The 19,837-nt window shown below is 42.9% G+C and overlaps 1 protein-coding gene across 6 annotated transcripts in view; it reads left to right on the top strand.

Annotated features, from left to right (window-relative positions):
- The window catches only part of PARD3 (par-3 family cell polarity regulator), a 567,261-nt gene that overhangs the window by 539,644 nt on the left and 7,780 nt on the right, over nucleotides 1-19,837 (top strand). For all 6 annotated transcript variants that reach the window (XM_083466611.1, XM_083466612.1, XM_083466608.1 and 3 more), the window contains 2 exons: nucleotides 5,329-5,449; nucleotides 13,857-13,984. In XM_083466611.1, the coding sequence (XP_083322737.1) occupies nucleotides 5,329-5,449; nucleotides 13,857-13,984 (249 nt within the window). The remainder of the gene's footprint in view (nucleotides 1-5,328; nucleotides 5,450-13,856; nucleotides 13,985-19,837) is intronic.

Raw genomic sequence — 19,837 nt, forward strand, 5'->3', positions numbered from 1 at the left:
ATCCAATCCCACCCCCACTCACCATTCCCCCTCCACCTCTTTCCCCCTTTTCTTCCTAATGTAAGTCTCAACAAATGAAACTGATCTGTAGAAAATGTAACTTTAAAAAAGAGACATTTCACATACTATTGTAAACCAAGAAATCTTTAATAAAATTACATAAAAAGCAGAATATGCATAAGAGCTGGACTGAAATTTCCAAGAAAAGAATATTCTGAGAAATTCCCTGAGAATTCCCTTAATAGTCAGTGGAGGCTGGTCTATTAAATCACATGGGATACTGTCCTACCAATCTGAGCCTGTCCCTAGTCAGCCCCCACCTGCCTGCCTTCATTCTTCAATCGGGGGGGGGGGCAGTACTGACTGCCAGCTTCTTAAACTAAGTCTTGCCTTTGTAGATTCCAGTTAGGAGGAGGATGGGGTTCAAATTGGAAAGAGCTGCCTCTGCCTGCCATTGACTCTGGCTCCACCTACTGCTTTCCACTCCCATGGGCCCCAGCCACCACTGCTAATGACAGCCAACCTATCCATCCTGGATTTCACTTTTAAAGCCTTTCACGCTGGTGGCCATCATCACATCTTGCGGCATAAAATTCCACAAGTCAGTTATGCATTGACTGAAATGCTGTTCTACATCGCTATTCATTTCCCTTGCTCTGGCTGTGGCTGATGAGTTGTAGCCCAAAATGCCTGGAGGGCACCAGGTTGGTGAAGGCTGCTCTACATGGTGCCTTCCACGGTCTATTATCTTCTGATTTTATGTAAACACACCAAACTATGTAATTAAACTGTGGTAAAATGCAGAGTCTCCTTTTGAAAACATATTTGCCGCTTTTTCGGGATAGTTTCCTACAGCATTTCACAGTGTGCCTGCACCTTTTTTTAAATGTGTGGCAGGTTAACATCTTCTGTTACAGACAGACCCATCTGCACTGAGTAAACACTTTTGGGATGGAGGAGAGACTGTTTGAGTTCCATTATACACAGCAAAAGCTTTTACAGTGGATTAACACTGCTCTGTGTTCTCTTTACCTATTTCATCCTGCCCAAGCAATGACAAGAGAGGTCCAATTTAATATACACTCAGCTTGCTTTGAACTTTGGCAAGCATACACTCTGCAGGCTTAATGCGTTGCCAGAAGAATGAGGATGCCATTAATAGTCAATGAGGCAACCTTTTTAAAATTCAATGGAACAGCCTTTGTTTCTCTTCCATTCTACCTGTGGATACAAAGATCTGTCACAAGTTATTTATTTATTTAAAGAAACATAAGTTGAATGCTTCAAGTCTGCCATTTGACCATAACAGGGTTTAGTTAACAGAACAAGTTTCAAATGTTTGCTTACTGGGCTGCATTGGTTAAAAAAACCTAATAGTCCATTCACATGTTGAAGCTATTTTCTGTAGACACCTGCAGCTAGATAGATTGTGTGGAGTTATTTTTATGAATTATTATTATTGATTTGACTTATCAGTTGTTTTTTACAAAAGAAAAAAGCTTCTTAGCACCTTCTTAGAAGTCAAAAGGAGTAGCATAAAAGGCATTGTTTTTCTGTGTTTTCCTTACTTCCAGGTTTGGTGTAGGCAAATTCTAGATAACATAAATGTTTATCTGCTAAGCTTTCCGTTGCACCTATGATGTTATTGCTTGACTTTATACTTGGAAGATGCCCCCCCCCTTCCTATCCTCTCTCAGACCAATTTTTTTCTCCTTCCCAAAGCTTTAGTCATTCCTGCTCAGTAGCTTGCTTGTATCCACTTTATCACACTGACAATCTGTCCGTTCTGAAAGGATTACAACTCTGTACTTCAATGCATGACATCATAGTGAGATATTGCTTAACGATCTGAGACTCTTAACATTGCCATTGCTGTGGCTTCTTGTTACTGAAAATATGTGACAGCTCTGGCCTATATGAGCTTTGCTTACATTGCACTTTTCCAGCCCATGCAGACGATTTCATGTGTTGTAAGTGACATTCATGAAACTGCTGAGGGTGCATTAAACAACGTGTAGTTGGCAGGCATCGGAGACGAGAACATGAACCTGCTTTAAGTTTCCCCATCATTAAGGCAGTGGAACAGTTCTTGACTTACATCAGTGCTGAGTATGGAACTGAAAGCCTTTGTCTTTATTGAATAATATGAAGTAGTTCAGTTGCACAGCTTTTGTGCATGGCTTTATGCAGTGGCGGAGCTTCATGCTCTGGCACCGGGGGGGGGGAGCAGGCGGGGTCAGGGCTGGCGCACCCCCCGCAGGGGTGTGGCGCACATCTTGGGGGTGTGCCACGCCATCTGTGGGAGCGTGGCACCCAGCGCGGGCGGGGGGACAGCCGCAATGGCACCCCACCGGGATCGTGCTGCTGGGGGCGGTGCGCTCCCCCCCACTCCTCTTCCTCCGCCAGTGGCTTTATGTCCATTTACCCAGTTGTGGAGAGGCTCATAAGTTACAAACCTAAGCAGCCAGTTGGCTACAAACAATATCTTGCCAGAATGCCTTGGGAGAGATGGTGCTTCAGCAGTCGTCTGGCCCAGACAATGTAATATCTGACCATTCCTGGGTATTAGCCAGATCGTAACTGAGGCAGGCTTTACCCTTCTCCCAAATAGTTTCATGTAAAAAGTAGCCTTATTTGACTGGCTAGCATTTCAACAGCAGCTCTAGTGTTGCAACCTTGGCTTGTAATCTCCTTTGCTTCAGTGGTGTATATTTGATATTTGGCCAGAAGTCCAGACAAACTTAGGGGAGACTTTTGGTGCTGTGGCTAGAATGTCAGGGTCTGAAGGCTCTGCAAGGACGGCAGATGCTGCAGAGTCACAGGCTGTGCTGTTGTTCACTGGGAGGTGGTGCTCTCTCTTCTTCTCATCTAATGAGACCTCAGGTTCAGGGTCTGGCTGTGGCTGGACCCTGACTCTTCAGCTGAGTTTTCATACAGACTTGGGGGGAATATACTGTGCAGTTATTTGATTTTTATACCATGATGCAGCATCCCAGTCAACCACATACAGTGACCTGGCAAGGGAATAGTAGATTGCTGGGATTATTGGGTTGTTTTTGTCTTTATTAGGTATTTTGTGTTTTTATATTGTGATTTTATGTTGTGAACCACCCTGAGTCCTGTGGGTATAAGGCAGTATACACATTTAATAAATAATAATTAAAAAATGATAATAATACCTCTTATGCTAGCCCTGACAAAAGGTCTTTAGGATTGGGTTTGCCTAGCTGGCTATAGAAGTTGTGAGAAATATATGTGTTGGTATTTGGGGACATTCCTAAGCAACATACTGTAGCATACGCTCCAACATTTCTCCAATGAAAATAGGGATGGCCTATTCCGTGTTGTTGTTGTTGTTGTTGTTGTTGTTGTTGTTGTTGTTGTTGTTGGATTTATACCACAGCCACTCTTATATATCCAACATATATAAAAACATAATAAAACATTAAACATTTTTTAAAAAAACCTAATCTATACAGGGCTGCCCTCCGATGTCTTCTAAAGGTTTTCTAAATAGTTACTGATCTCCTTGACTTGGGGGTCACAAAACTCCATATCCTCCAAATTCTCCAGTGTAGATAGGGACAGCTTCCGTAAATCCAGGACTGTCCCTGGAAAATAGGGACACTTGGAGGGTCTGCTGTAGTAATGTTAACATGATTCCTTAAGGTCAAAACAGTTTCTTTAGTCTAGTTTTACTTTACTTTCAGTTTGTTAATACGTAGTTAATGCTCAGGCACTAGAAAAATTCTCAACCCCTCTTCTGCTGCGTATGTGTGAAATTACTACAGGACCCATAAAGTAATAAAATTCCAAATTGAGGAAATTTAACTACAGAAAGAGAGAGCCTTGTGGCTTTAAATGCCTTTGCAAGCTTGGAGATCAGAGTTAGTAGAACTGAGTGCTCCTACTAATGGTCTTTGCCTGGAGATTCTTAGCAATCTGGAGTGAGCCTTGTGGCTTCTTTGCAGTATTTATCATGGAAAACTTTGGTTTTTGCATAACTTTAGCATCTGTTGAGTAAGGTTTACACAAGCTAATGGTGATACTGCTGACCTTAAACAGCTGACTTCTGTGCATATTTAAACTAAAGTAATTTCACTGACTTCAGTGGGTTTTCCTCCCAAGGACATGTGCAGCCTTCATCTCTTGTTGATGCCCTGGTTTGTTTCCACATGGTGAAATGTACCACATGTCCATTAACCTTTTAATGCTATCAAGCTAATCAGTTCAAAGGACTTGTCAGAAACAGACCTAAAGGGTGACAGGATCCTATTGACTGGGGGAAATAATCCAATAGCGCCGCCTCCAAATAGCGAGGAGCCCTGTGGGACTGAGGCTCTGACAGCAGCAGAGTAGCTGAAGTGAGTGAACAATTATCTGTCATGTTGTTTCAATAGTACAGGACCTGATAGAAATATTTATTTGTGCTCTTCTTTTAAACCTAAGTCCTGTCTTTTAAATCCTCTTGATAACACAATAGGTGATGTGCCTGTTTGTTTTGGGCGAGGACCAGTTCACAGAATCAATCAAGTGTATGTTTTCCATTACTGTACATAGCAGCTGTTATATAAGAAACAATGAAAGAAGTAGCCTCCTTAGTGCCTCAAACTCCCACCATCCCTGACCATTGGCCATCCACCAATGTCTGGAGGACCCCTCTATGGCTATGTCTGGCCTATCTAGGCCAGAATCTTGTTCCCCACAGTGGCAAACCAGATGGCTATGTGAAGCCCAAAACAAAGACATGAGAGTTTACTTTATCACTCATGATAAAACTCTCTGTCTTGGAAAGATGGGTTTAAGCTGATCTGAAGGTGGCTCATTTCTTCCCCGTGTGTTTAATAAGAGGATGGGGGGGCATAGATAGATAGATAGATAGATAGATAGATAGATAGATAACTACCATATTTGTTGTTCTGCATTTTAATATGGAGAATCTTTAGCTGACAGGCAGTCTAAAAGTATGGTAAAGAAATAAGCACTTAACAGAGAGATAAATGTTAATTTTGGATCGTTGCAGTAATTATTCCAGTGTCTTAAGCCCATCTTTCCAAAAAAAAATAATCCACCACTCTTCCCAGTTTCGTTCTGGTCATCTCTGTCACTGAAAGTGCTTTCTTTAGCCTTCCCAGATTTGCCGTGAGCTACAAGAATCACCAGAATTTTGCATATAATTCTGTTTTAGGAATACGGCTTTGAAACTTGACTGTAAGCATTCTGTCAGCTCATTATCATACGACTCAATCAAGCTGTTTTGTATCTGAAAAAGAAAAATGGTCTTGCTTTCCCCCTGGTATTAATCTCTTTTCTCCCTTCCTTTCTTAGTAACAGATCAACTCCCAGCAATCATGATCGGATACAACGCCTAAGGCAAGAATTTCAACAGGCAAAGCAAGATGAAGATGTGGAAGATCGGAGGCGGACCTACAGTTTTGAACAACCATGGGTAAGTGCTCATTTTCAGTCACTATATACAGCGCTGCACAAAGTCCTTAGGAATATAGGAAGCTTTCTTATACCAGCTTGGACCATTGGTCCATGTAGCTTGCTATTGTTTACCACACTGGCCAGCAGTGGCTTTCCAGAGTTTTGGACATCATGCTTTTAGCCCTACCTGGAGATGCCTAGGAATGAACCTGGGGTCCTTCTGCTTTCAGAGCAGGTGCTCTACAACTAAGCTACAGCACGTCCCCTGTCTTGTGTCAGTTGTTATTCTTAATCCCTGATGCAACTTCGATTCAAGGTCCTTGGTGACCTTTAAACTCCTGACCCTTTCCTTCTCCATCTGTGGCCCAACATTCCTAATTTCATTTTGTATTGTGCTCTGCCATCTGTCAATTGTGTAAAGGGTATTGTTTGCCCTGTGACAAGGCATAGCTGGGTCACATCAATGCAGACTAGCTTATCTGTCTTGCACTTAATGCCTGTAAGGGGGTTGTGTATGCGTTATTTTCAAGAACATGATTCTTTGCTTGTGTAAGCTGTGCAGTTTCAGATAAAATATGGAGGGATTTAAGGCATTTATGTTGGACTGCACTTGAAGAGTGCTTTTAAAAAGTGCATTAAAGATAGAACCAGCAACTAGATTTTGCCAAGACAGGAAGAGATGTCTAGAAACACATAGTTTTCCCATTCCCCCACTGACACATAGATAGCAAGCCTTTTTTTTTTAATCACCAGTATTGTTCTTTTTAATACAAAAGGGTCCCCAAGGAAGCTTACATAACAAAACACAGCTCCATTAAATCATTTTAAAAATCCAGTTTAATAATGTTGCAATTAAAACCACCAATCGCAATCAATAAGCCATTAAGAGAGAGGATGTAAATGTCATATAAACACTATCAGTAATTAAACTATTGAAGGATTTATGTAATAGGAATGTTTTGATCAGGCTTCTGAAAACCTGGAGAGAGGGAGGTCTCTGACAGATATTCCCGGACAGGGATTTCTGCCATTGCGGGGGCACCACTGAAAAGTCAGTAGTTCTCGTGGTCACTACCTGAGCCTGTGAGTTGGCTCTATCATTAGATACACTGAGGCAGCTGCCTCACGTGGCAGATGCAGTGAGGGAACACTGGCAGCCTCCTGGCTATTCCTTCTGAACTCCATTCCCCCCACAAGCTGTTCCCTTCTGTTGGAGGACAGAGCCCTTTAGGCCAACTAGGCTGCCCTGCACCCTATAACTGTCCTGCTGTCTCAGGTGAACTGGAGGACACTATCCTGCCACCATTGTTGAATTAAGATTCAGTTGCCAGTCCAGTTGGGTGCAGTAGGAAAACATGGACTAAGGAGGGGCATAACCTGGTCCTTTGTCTCTGGCAATAAAATGTCTTGCCTGGCCGGGCTGAGTTGCAAAAGACACTTGAAGCAGGATGCTGATAACCTAAGTGTAGGATTAGATTCTTTTGATAGTAGACATTCCTTGGGCACCTTCAACCATGCACACACACACACGAGTCTCACTGCAATGTGGCGATGGTATAATTCTGATGTGGGAAACCTTTGGCTCTCAAGATGTTGTTGAACTACAACCCCCATGAGCCTCAGCAAGCATGGCCAATAGTGAGGGATGACTGGACTTGCAGTTCAGCAACTTCTGGAAGGCCAAAGGTTCCCCACAAACCCAAATTGTCCCAAATAGACTATGAAAGCCTCTTAAGTATGCAGTACAATTCTGTGCAGATTTTAAAAAAGATTTAACATCCATGTCATCACCCGGCTACCTTAGATATACAGAGAGAGATGACTTGTATTTCTAGCCATAAAGAAAAGAGCTATGTCATAAATAAAAACCTCATATTTTGTAAATATGTATATCATATTTGTTAACCTGGAGAACATATACAACTTTTATTCAAGTTGACTTTTGCCTCCTTAAAAGCGTCTATTTTAAATCCCAGCATAACTAATGACAACAGACGTAGCCCTTAAATCAGCTACTTCTGCAACTCTATGTAAAATTATATATTTTACTGTGTTTAAAATATATGGGCTTCCTTTTAAAGCTCTGTTATAAAATATGCTTGGTTCTCCCTGGAACTAATTAAATAAAATGCTTGTTTTATTTCCTTGTAAAGATAACTCAGGAACCTATTTTTATTTTCATGTACGAGGTTCCCGAAAAGGGGCAGGCATTATGTGGACGTTTCTTCTGCTTCATCTCAGAATTTGACCGGTTAAGGGATCTTGGGGGACACTGTCTGAGAAAACTGTGCACTCAGGAGGACTTGAGAACTTAACTACTGAGGGTCATGGGCCAAAATGTTCTCTATCCAAACACCATAGCAACTTTAAGCAGGCAACCTTGGCGTGCATTATACTTTCCAGCAATGAATGAGTGGGAAATTATTTAGATGACAGGCTGATTACCTCAGGAATGGAATAATTTCCTAAATTGTGGGTCAGAATGCTGACCTTTCTTTTTTCCCTCTTTCCTCTCACCAACAATGAGGGCCTCTTCCCCATTGGGCTGATCATGTAAATGAGCTTAAAGTGACAGTAATTCTGTTAAATGTATTAATTTTAATCCTGAGCCTTATTGTTCCCTTGGCTGATGGTCTGCTCCTTTATTTAAGCTGCCTCTCTCTCTCTCTCTCTCTCTCTCTCTCTCTCTCTCTCTCTCTCTCACACACACACACACACACACTCTTTCCTTGTGCATGTGTCTTTTATACAGACACATTCATTTAGATGCTCAAATTCTGGAGAAATAGGTCCATTGTACCTTTGAATTATTTTCTCCCTCTTGTGTATTCCAATCTGGGTAAGATCACTGTGCTGGGAAGGGATGAAACTATGATCTCATCCATTCTGAGAGTGTAGAATATAGTTTTAGCATTGAGGAACAATAAACCCATCTCTCAAGCAGCGGATGCAACTTCAGGGTATTAACTTAAAATTATAGAGGTGCTTTTCCCAAAATGCATCCAGATGCAGTGAATACTAAACAATGGTAAAACGCAGGCACACCAGTGGTTTACTGTGAGGAAACTTCAACCGTATTCTTTGAATGCTTTCTCTTTTTTATCTCAGCGTTCTTGGCTACAAGTATGACTGTAGAAAAACACAGCTGTGCAAGTGTTAAAAAGTTTTGAATTAGCCTGAGGGAACAGGTTTGTGGCACCAAGTGAAAGGGAGGGGTTGGGGGACACGAAAGAGAAAAGGCTTGGATGGATGTAAATAAAGGTTTACATCCATAAAAGTCCCTCAGATCCATGATGATACAGTGAGCTTTTCCCCCCTGATTTGAACAAAGAAGGTAATTTCCCATCCACAGAGCTTGATGAATAACAGATATGTATTAAAGAACTGGGATTCGAGAAGCCGAGAGAGATAAGTGTATGTGTGAAAACAGAAGGAAATTGGGTTTGCTGCATATGTCTGACATATAAAAATGACTTCTGCCTGAATCACAGTTTCCAGTTCCTGGTGGATGGTTGTGTCCATATGTCTTTTCTTGGATCATAGTGGGCAGATGTCCATTTCAAATTATTCTACAACGATTCTGTTGGCAAAACCTTTACTGATGTGCTGTGGGGTTCTGGCATTTCTTCCTGGGCTTGTATATCTGCTCTGCCAATAATTAATGAACTTCTGTCCTCAAAGCAGTCAATCCCGTAACTTTCATGTATACAGACACTCTTATTCAAAACTTTAAAATGACACTTCCTGAAGAGAGTGGAGTAGAATAGTTAATGATGAGGACATGACTCAGACCAGTGAGCCTAGGGTGACAATTTATCTTTTCTCAGACATATTCCATTCCACATCATGCCAAGCCAGAGCTCTGTAGGGCCCCAATGTTCCCACCTGCATGAGAAGGGTCTTCCATATCTGCATCCTGGGTGGGGTTTACTTGCCAGCTTATTTCTTTAAAAAGAAATACCTGGCTTTTGCCCTCTGCCCAAAGAGTTGCTCAGAGGCAATTGCAAGCAAATGCAAATATACATACTGCAATAACCCAGCCAACGAAGCACCAATGATCAAAGTAAAAACAGCAGCAGGGGACAAAGCAGCACTTGCTGTCAACTCCTTAAGCAGCAGCAGAATCAAAAGATAGCTTTAAAAAGGATGCTTCCAAAAAATATCAACAAAAATGCAAGCATAGATTCCCATCAGCCCCACCTGCATGGCCAATGTGTATGATGGAAGTTGTAGTCCAGCAATACTTAAGAGAGCCACAGTTTCCCCATCCCTGGGTTTGAGGTATTGATTTTGGCACGACAGACGTTCAAGGAAGAGTTGTGCTGAAACTACTCATCTAGTTCAGAATATGCTAAAATGTCAAAAAGCACCATCCTTTTCCAGCACTCCTTCAGTGCTGTCCAGTGTTTCTCTATTCTTGCTGTGGCTGCTCCTTGGCACCATTTTCCTTCTTTTTCTTTGACCTCCCTCTCCTTGACTTCATTTTGCTTAATTTCAATGGCTAAGCCAGGCAATGTTATTTGCTTGACCAGGTGAACAATTATATATTATAATTGTCCGCAAAGCCATGGGAAATGAGTAAGAAATAAATAAATAACATCTATTAGCATCTTTTAATTAAACCACAAGTTTGAAGTTGAGAAACTTCTTTCCAGATGGTAGCCAGTCCTGATTGATCTTAGCAATAGCAATTTCTAAGATGAGGAGTAACCTTGAACCTGTCACTATCTTTCAGCCTCATTTACCTCATAGGGCTGTTCTGAGAATAAAATGTGGGGGAATGTACACTGCCTTGAAGTCCTTCAAGGAAAGAGGGAGCATAAACGCAATAAGTTGATTAAACAGAAAATTGGCCTTATTTAATTGAAGGGTCTTCCATCTTTGAGCAGCCTGAAAACTTTTTAACCAAACTAGAATATTTTGGATTTAGCTCATTTGTAGTTTATTCGTGTCAATTCTAGATCACAAATATATAATAAATAAGTGATAGAGAAGTAGAATTCCAGTCCAAAATTCAACAGCTGAGTTCTACTCCTGCTGGGTTTTCATTCCAGCCCTTGATTTATATTCTGCTACCTAGGATTGGTTTGTACTGGTTCTATGTGATGGTGACATAATATACTTACCTTAATAGGGAAAGCAAGCATTATTGTATGCTAACCTAATGGTATGCAATATTGATGGCACATATTCTTTCATTATTTGTTTGAAAAAAAATAAAGAATAGATGCTTTCTTATAGACTTATCCTCAATGTCAGACTAACAATGATGTTTTGAAAGACATATACAACCCAAGTTATACCCAACATTCTGTTTTATACAATTAATAAGCATTACTGATGAATTAATGAAACAACAGGTGGGGGCATCATTAATTCATTATTCCACTTTATGTAGCAATTGCATCAGTTCTAAACCTTCAAAATGACATCTCCAAAAATATATTTTGGCTACGTAACCCTTTTCAACAAGTTATAAACTGATTTTACATCATAAAAAGGTAAAGGGTAAAGGGACCCCTGACAATTAGGTCCAGTCGTGACCGACTCTTGGGTTGCGGCGCTCATCTCGCTTTATTGGCCAAGGGAGCCAGCGTACAGCTTCTGGATCATGTGGCCAGCATGACTAAGCCGCTTCTGGCAAACCAGAGCAGCACACGGAAACGCCGTTTACCTTCCCGCCAGAGCGGTACCTATTTATCTACTTGCACTTAAAATGCGTCCCATTTTACATCATAACTCCTAATAAATAATTATCATAAAAATTTTCTTATTTTTCCTAATTATCTTAATATGTCTTTTGATGAAATCCTTGTTAGTCTGTCACATTAACCAAAATATTGCATAGCGTTGTAAACCTAATAAAAATCATCAGCTACAACCAACTATAGAAGAGAACTTGATCGGGGGGGGGAGAAAGACAGAGAGAAAGAATGCAATTTGTTGTTCATTGAAACCAAAATATGCCCAATGAACTAATGATTTTGGATCTACTAAATATGAAATACATTATGATATATGAGGCAGTATATAAATATATACTGTAAAGAATCATTATTATATTACAGAAGACTAACATACTCATTGTGCCATAAGATTTTGTGAGACTATTTCATAAGATGCCATCCAGATAATTTCCATCCAGCCTCTTACAGTGACCTTTCTGCCCTTTCCCACATAGTGGCTACCCCCCCACACACTTTTTTTTACCATAATGCACAAGTTGATCACACTATTTCTTGATGTTTCATCTTTAGACAGTAAATAAGAGGTTGTACCTCTAATTTCTTCAACTACATCCTTCCAAAACTCCTGAATATTCTTGTGCATGCATAACATTTGCATTTGATTGCAACTGTTCTAATATTCTACATGTGCCTTCTACTGAGATCTTAAAGAACCACCACAATAAGGATCTCATATCGTCATGTTGTGCACACCAACCTTCTTCTTCAGCTTCCTTTTTTCCTGTGCTTTCCTTAACAAATCTTCAAAGCCATAACGATCATTTCACTTAAGGGTCATTGTGGAAGACACAAACATATATTTATTTGTATAATGCAGCCTTGTGTGTTACGGCAGCCCTGACCGCTATTTGATTTACAAGGTCAGCACTTGTCATGCATCTCCTCACAGACAAGGCTGAAGTTCTTTGTAATTTGCACAGTTAAGACGCAGGCAGCTTTGTTTGATAGCTTTAAAGAATTATGATAATTATACTTTGTCTTGTGCTGCCCTGTTTGTACAGGTGTTAACTAGTTTCAGAGTTACACTCTGAGCACACAGTTTGTGTCCCAATACAGGGAAATATATTTTTCCACTTTGAGGGGGTGGGGGTATTTTCCATCTCTCGTATGTCGTATATTGTTGCCAAGATTAAAAATTGTGTGCAGATGCAAGATGAAACTGATGTGAAGTAATTTTCTTAAAATGCATTGTCAGGCCATTTACAAAGTGGCAGTGTGTTAAATATTTGGAGGGGCAGTTGTCTAGGAATTTCCATTTGTCAGCTGTGAAACGTATTTTCCAACCTAAGTGCATTAAGTGCAGATAGAACTTTGGGGGTGTTTATTTGTTGCTAGGATTTATTTATTTACTTCCACCATAAGCACCCTCAAAGTTGTTTAAAAGTATGTGTAACATGGAACAGCAATGATTTTTTTAAAACAGAAAAAGCTGAAACAGTAATTGTCAAATATAAAGCTAACATTAAAAACATATAAATGATGGTGCTATGCACACATTATCCCCATGTCGTCCCTGACCCTGCAGTATTTGTTGATCTAAAGTGTGTTCAGCTGGAATACTTATAGCTTATTTTGCCCCAACAAATGTCCTCCTGAAGAGCTCATGGTCTGCATGTGTTCACAGATAGAGCATTCTCAGGTCACCTCCGATTGAGACCGACTGAATGACTTTGCAGGGCTGTGCAATCTTCTCCCCATGTTTAACTTGTCTTTGAATGAAATGCTTTAGCTGTGATCCCTACATTGAAGGGGGTTGGAACTCAAAAGAAGGCCTACAGGCCCAGGCCGTTTCATATGGGAGAAACCATCTTACTTTCTTTGGATTGGAAAGGGGAGACACACTAATAAGAATTTAGGTTTGCCAGTATGAACTGATAATGAAACACACATGGAGGCATGTGAAACCAACCCCTACTTAGGCATAGTTCCTTCTAGTGGCTAAAGAAGAACATTGGAGTCAGTCAAACTCTGCATGGATGGTGTTTTATCATTTATTCATTCTGGTACACTAATACCCTTCTCCTTTCTTCCAACATGGAACTCAAGACCAAGGTTCCCAGGTCTTCAGTTTAAACATTTACCAGATCCAAATCTGCTTAGCTTCACCAAGATGGCTGCATTATGTTTCCTCAGACTTCAAAGCTAAGACTATAAAACATGCCAGCCACTTGATTTGAGCAGCGCCAAAAACAACTTAGTCCCTCATAGCTGTGTCCAGTGACTGATCTACAAATGCAGCCACTTTGACTCTGTTCATATAAGTATTTGTATGATAACCTTGTCCTAAAATAGGTAGAACCTTTCCATACTTCTGGAATCCTGCAGATAGTCCAAATTTTATCTATCAACTTTAAGAACCTAAAGCATTTATAATAAGGGCGGGGGGGGGGGGAATCTCTTGAAAATATGTCTTCTACTGGAGTTTTTCTGCCATGTCTATCTCTCAAATACATTTTTGTAGTATTTTTTAAGGGTATGTCTGTAAATTGGAGCATACATGTTGAAAGTGATTCACAAATTAATACATTCATAATAATGATTTAAACAGTTCATTTTGGTTAATAATGAAAGCATTTTAAAAATTGTGCCTTTGCAGAAAAATAGCATTATTTATCATTCTGAATGCTATTGTTGTTTTAAAAAACTCACCATGTGAACTTTTTGCTATTCCTATCCTAGCCAAGTTCAAAGTCATACTCGCAGAGTGGCAGGCATTCTGTATCGGTCGAGGTTCAGATGCAGAAGCAGCGTCAAGAAGAAAGGGAGAGTTTCCAGCAAGCTCAGCGGCAATACAGTTCATTACCCAGGTATGGCAAATGTCTAAAGTGATCTGGCAAATTCATGCCTGGAGCCAGTTTATTCAAAGTGTTGTGTCTTCTTTATTAAGAGGAGCCCTCTGTTATGAATGGTGCAGCTTGCAGTTCTCCCATAGAATCCCAGGAAGTGTCATTTAGCTCTCACAGAGCTATGTTCTGAAACACCTATAGCAAACTGCAGGTGCTTTAACGGAAGTTGAGTGCTTTAAATATATGGTATGTATGCAGCTCAGGGAAACAAAGATAAACCTCAAGAAATTTTATTGTATTCAAAGAGAATTATCATACTTCCCATAATATGTTAATAGCAGTGCTTTTTTCCTAAAAAAAAAAAAAGTGTTTAGGGGTACTCTCATTTTCCTACTCATATTAAAATACTGCCCCTCAATGAGGCCAAACTTATGTTTACAAAATGTTTAGGGGTATGCGTCCCCCCAGAAAAAAAGCACTGGTTAACAGAATCAGTTGGCACAGACTTTCATAAGCAACACAGTAAGAATGGGCCACTGGGGGAAGTTTAAAACTAATAAAGGAGTTAAAACTAATCCACAAGTTGTCAGTTCTAAAAGCATGTATAGAAATGCATAGCTAGGATGCAGAAAGTAGGTGAGGAGAAAGAGTGTCTGTCTGCCCACAGCAATGAAGAGGAAAAAATAGAAAACATAAGCCTTAAGGGCGACAGAGGTGTGTTTGTGTGGAAAAGATAAGGAAAGGAAGGAAGGAAGGAAGAGGGATACAAGTATGTTATTTTCACAAATGAGGGGAGTTTGGGGGTGATTAGTAAGGGGAAAGGCAAATACTTCAGTTCTGGAGCCAACAGTGTGAGTGATGTGACTTTCTTAATGGAAGCAGGGGGAGATAGAAAGAAAAGCAGGGGGTGGTGAATTCAGTGAAGACATTAGAAGTGGTTTGTGAGCGTGCAAGAGAGAAATGTATTTGCTGAACAAAGTTTTGAGAAGAGAGAGAGGCCATTTTGAAAGCGGCAAGGGAAGCATGGGGAAGGAGAAAAATCTGTTGCTTCCTTCAAAGTACTGACTCGGAGTATTTTGCTATGGTAAGGGATGTAGAGGAGAATTTGGTAGTATTTCCTAGAACCATCCTAGCATTGCTTTTGTTCTAGAAAAAAAGGTGCCAATACTGGGTACCCTCGAGTATCCCCCAGAAAAAAGCACTACATCCTAGTACAGTGGTACCTCGGTTTTCAAACGTCTCCGTTGACGAACATTTCAGTTTTCAAACGCAGTAAACCCGGAAGTAAAAGCTTCAGTTTTCGAACACACCTCAGAAGTCAAACATGCGATGTAGCTTTTGTATTGAGTTTTCCATATTGAGGCTTCTGTATTGAGTTTTTAGTTTTCGAACGTTTCAGAACATGAACTCTTTTCCGGAACGGATTAGGTTCGAAAACTGAGGTACCACTGTATATCAAAAATAGCAAAATGAGGGGGGGGGGAGGACTTCCAGAAAAGGAGAAGTAGTATAAGGGAGGGTTATATGACCCATTCTGTGTAGAACATACATAGTTATTTGTATACCAGGTGAGAGGAGAATTGGCATGAATGTCACAAATTGCAACCTCAATGTGGCTTCCTTGGAGAGAGGTGCCCTTAAATTTGAGCAGTTTTTGAGCTACTTTTTTTGCCAGATCTGATCTTAATAAATGAAAATAAAAAACAAAGCTTTCAAATGTTGTCTTCCTGGTAGCTATTGGGCGTAAAGTGTTTTAAAATGGTGCCGGGCAGGAAAAATTAATTTTAGATTTCTGCAAATGGGTTTCTGAAGTACAGCTTCCTCCTGCTGCCCAGGTGTGGGTTAGAAAGAGATGAGCCTGTCTTGGCAGGTGCTTCAGGCCATTCAAACTTCTTGGCTAGCTGCTGTGGAGAGGGGGGCAAAAGCAGTGGTCAGCAATGATGACAGTTGACAGCCCTGCTGTAGCCCATAAAACTGGGTTCCAAAATTTTAGAGATTTAGGGATTCTTCTGCATTATAGTTTCATGTAATGAAAATAAATATGAACTTGACAGGAGGAAGTAGCGGTAATGGGAAGTCTTTCTTGTATAGCTTGTAACAAAGCGAATCTTGGATGTATAATGTGGATGTATGTCATAAAAGAATTAATTGAGTGAATAGAGAGATTACCATGAAAAGCTATATCAGATTGGGATACTTCCAATTTTCTGACACATTTAATTGGTTCTAATATTTAAGTGCTGTCTATACACATACTTTAGTTTATAAGCAAAAAGTGCTCACAGGCAGTCTTGAGTCTAGGAGGGAGATGTATTCCAAAGGAAAGGGGTTGTTCATGACTACCCAAGCGCTGCCCCTAACGCATTCAGACATTTGCTGAATGATTGAGGCTGGTTTGGGACAGAGATTGTTTGAGTCATGTTTAAAGTAAATTTGAGAGTCTTGGGAAAATAAAGTCTAGTGAGGCAGAATGGAAGATTGGTTTAGAAAAGAGCAGGTGCCCTTGAGAGTGAGGGGGAGAACAAGTGGGAGAGTTTTTCATTTGATTTTGATCTAGCAAGAACAACTCTCATCAAAGCCAAAGGCTGATTCTGTGATTTTGTCTTTTCTTCTTCTTCTTCATTGAACTGATGTATTGGAGGATTGGATGAGGTTGGTAAGAATTGGGTTTGAATGGGGGAAGGAAACCATAGGAGCCCAGTGCACTCCAGATATTTTAGACTAAAACTATCAGCAGCTCCAGTCAGCCGTGCCGATGGGAGTTGTAGTCCTAAATATCTAAAGGGCACCAGTTTGAGGAATGCTGCCTTAAGTCAATGAGTAGTTTATTCAAGGGCTTTGCCTGCATATTCCTTGTCTATAGTCAAAAAGGTGACCATCGGCTGGGTGAGGACTGCAGGGCCTGCTCCCTTCCAGGGCCTTTTCCAACTGGCCCAGGGGGCGTGGCCCAGGCCCTTTCTCCCAGCTATAAAGGGACTCCTGCTGCAGGGAAGCCTCGGACCATCGACTGGGTGAGGACTGCAGGGCCTGCTCCCTTCCAGGGCCTTCTCCAACTGGCCCAGGGGGCGTGGCCCAGGCCCTTTCTCCCGGCTATAAAGGGACTCCTGCTGCAGGGAAGCCTCGGACCATCGGCTGGGTGAGGACTGCAGGGCCTGCTCCCTTCCAGGGCCTTCTCCAACTGGCCCAGGGGGCGTGGCCCAGGCCCTTTCTCCCGGCTATAAAGGGACTCCTGCTGCAGGGAAGCCTCGGACCATCGGCTGGGTGAGGACTGCAGGGCCTGCTCCCTTCCAGGGCCTTCTCCAACTGGCCCAGGGGGCGTGGCCCAGGCCCTTTCTCCCGGCTATAAAGGGACTCCTGCTGCAGGGAAGCCTCGGACCATCGGCTGGGTGAGGACTGTAGGGCCTGCTCCCTTCCAGGGCCTTTTCCAACTGGCCCAGGGGGCATGGCCCAGGCCCTTTCTCCCGCTATAAAGGGACTCCTGCTGCAGGGAAGCCTCGGACCATCGGCTGGGTGAGGACTGCAGGGCCTGCTCCCTTCCAGGGCCTTTTCCAACTGGCCCAGGGGGCGTGGCCCAGGCCCTTTCTCCCGGCTATAAAGGGACTCCTGCTGCAGGGAAGCCTCGGACCATCGGCTGGGTGAGGACTGCAGGGCCTGCTCCCTTCCAGGGCCTTTTCCAACTGGCCCAGGGGGCGTGGCCCAGGCCCTTTCTCCCAGCTATAAAGGGACTCCTGCTGCAGGGAAGCCTCGGACCATCGGCTGGGTGAGGACTGCAGGGCCTGCTCCCTTCCAGGGCCTTCTCCAACTGGCCCAGGGGGCGTGGCCCAGGCCCTTATTTGGAACAAACTTTTGGGGAAGCTGGGAAGTGTTCTGCAATTGCTTCCCTGTTCCAATGTGTTTTAAAATGTCCTCAAGCAGTCGGTGGCAATTTAAATTTGTATTTCTTTTTTTCCTTTTTTCTCTTGCTGGGGGTGGGTGGGTGTAATGGATATTTGGTTGGGGATTAATTTTAGTGTAATTGTTCTGTTTTTGTTTTCTGTTGTTTTATTGGTTCTGTATAGTTTGTGTTTTGTTTTTAAGGGGTGGGATCAGGGCTGCCTGGGAGTGAGGCCCCAGCCAACACGATGGCTGGGACAAGTTCCACAGGGGGGGAAGCACTGGGACATCCGATCTCGGTGATCATGGGCAGGAGGCGGAGTTACGCTAAGACCAGACCATGTCATTACCGAGGAGGCAGGTTTAGTCGTTGTTTGAAGACTATCCCTGCCTCCGGGTCTGGCCTTGACCAGATGGATACTGGAATCAACAGGGGAAACCCACATAACCTGAAGGTGTTGCTGTGTAATGCCAGGTCAATGGTGAATAAAACCACTGCCATCCACGACCTGATTGTGGATGGAGGATTTGACCTGGCTTGTGTGACAGAGACCTGGTTGAATGAGACAGATGGGCCCGTCCTTGCTGCCGCTTGCCCACCAGGTTTCTCTTACGCACAGCAACCCAGGTCATGTGGGCGGGGAGGGGGGGTTGCAGTGATTTTTAGGAAGTCATTAGTCTGCACCAGGCGTCCTACTGGGAAGACCCAGTTTTCTGAGTGCATGTTCTGGAAGTTGGGCAATAGGGGCAGTACAGGATTCCTTTTGGTGTACCGACCTCCCCGCTGCACCAAGGATTCCCTGTCCGAGCTGCTTCAGGTCGTGGCGGAGGTTCTCCTGGAGACACCTAGTTTGGTTGTCCTAGGGGATTTTAACATCCACGCCGACACGACCTTACAAGGGGCCGCTCGGGACTTCGTGGAAAGCATGGCCTCCATGGGGCTGTCCCTGAATAAGTTGGGCCCAACTCATAGTCATGGACATGCCTTAGACCTGGTATTCACCTCTAGCGACGTGGGTGATCTGACACTAAGTAAAAATGAAACCAAAGAAGTGCCATGGTCAGATCACTTCCTGGTGCAACTGGGCTTCTCCGCGACCCTTCCCCTCTGCAGGGAGGTGGGACCAATTCGGATGGTCCGCCCCCGCCACTTAATGGATCCAAATGGTTTCCAGAGAGTGGTAGGGGATGCTTTATCCCATGTTGATGGCCTTTCAGCTGACTCCCTGGTGGCCCGCTGGAATGTGGAGTTAACCAGGGCTATCGACTGTCTGGCTCCGAAGCGCCCTCTCCGATTGCATGGAGCCCGGACAGCCCCGTGGTTTTCTTCGGAGCTGAGGGCGATGAAACAATCGCTGAGACGGCTAGAGCGTCGGTGGCAGAAAACTCACTCTGAATCTGACCGGACACAGGTTAGAGCTCAACGTCGAGCCTACCAAGTGGCGATAGTGACGGCGAAGAAGACTTTCTTCACCGCCTCTATTGCATCTGCAGAAAATAGTAGCAGGAGACTCTTTCAGGTGGTCCGCAATTTAACGGAACCACCTTTACCATCGGGGCCTTGTAAAGACCCCAAGATCTCCTGCAACGATTTTGCAAAGTTTTTTGCAGATAAAATCACTCATATTCGGAAGGAGCTAGACACCACCGTGGGAGCAGGGCTGGGGCGGGAGAGTGCTAGAGCCCTGTCTGGTCAAGTTGCATGGAATCAATTTCAATCCGTTACCCCCGAGGATGTGGACAGGCTGCTTGGACGAGTGAAACCAACCACCTGTCTCCTTGATCCTTGCCCATCCTGGCTTATAAAAGCTAGCCGGGAAGGGCTGGGCGATGGGCTCTGCGGGGTGGTGAATACTTCCCTCTGTGAGGGAACATTCCCAGATCCGCTGAAAGAGGCGGTCATTAAACCGCTTCTTAAAAAACCATCTTTAGACCCGGCCAGTATGGCCAACTATCGCCCAGTCTCAAATCTTCCATTCTTGGGCAAGGTGATTGAGCGTG

Source organism: Podarcis liolepis (genome assembly GCF_965112155.1).
Source record: "Podarcis liolepis genome assembly, chromosome: 12".
Lineage (NCBI taxonomy): Eukaryota > Metazoa > Chordata > Lepidosauria > Squamata > Lacertidae > Podarcis > Podarcis liolepis.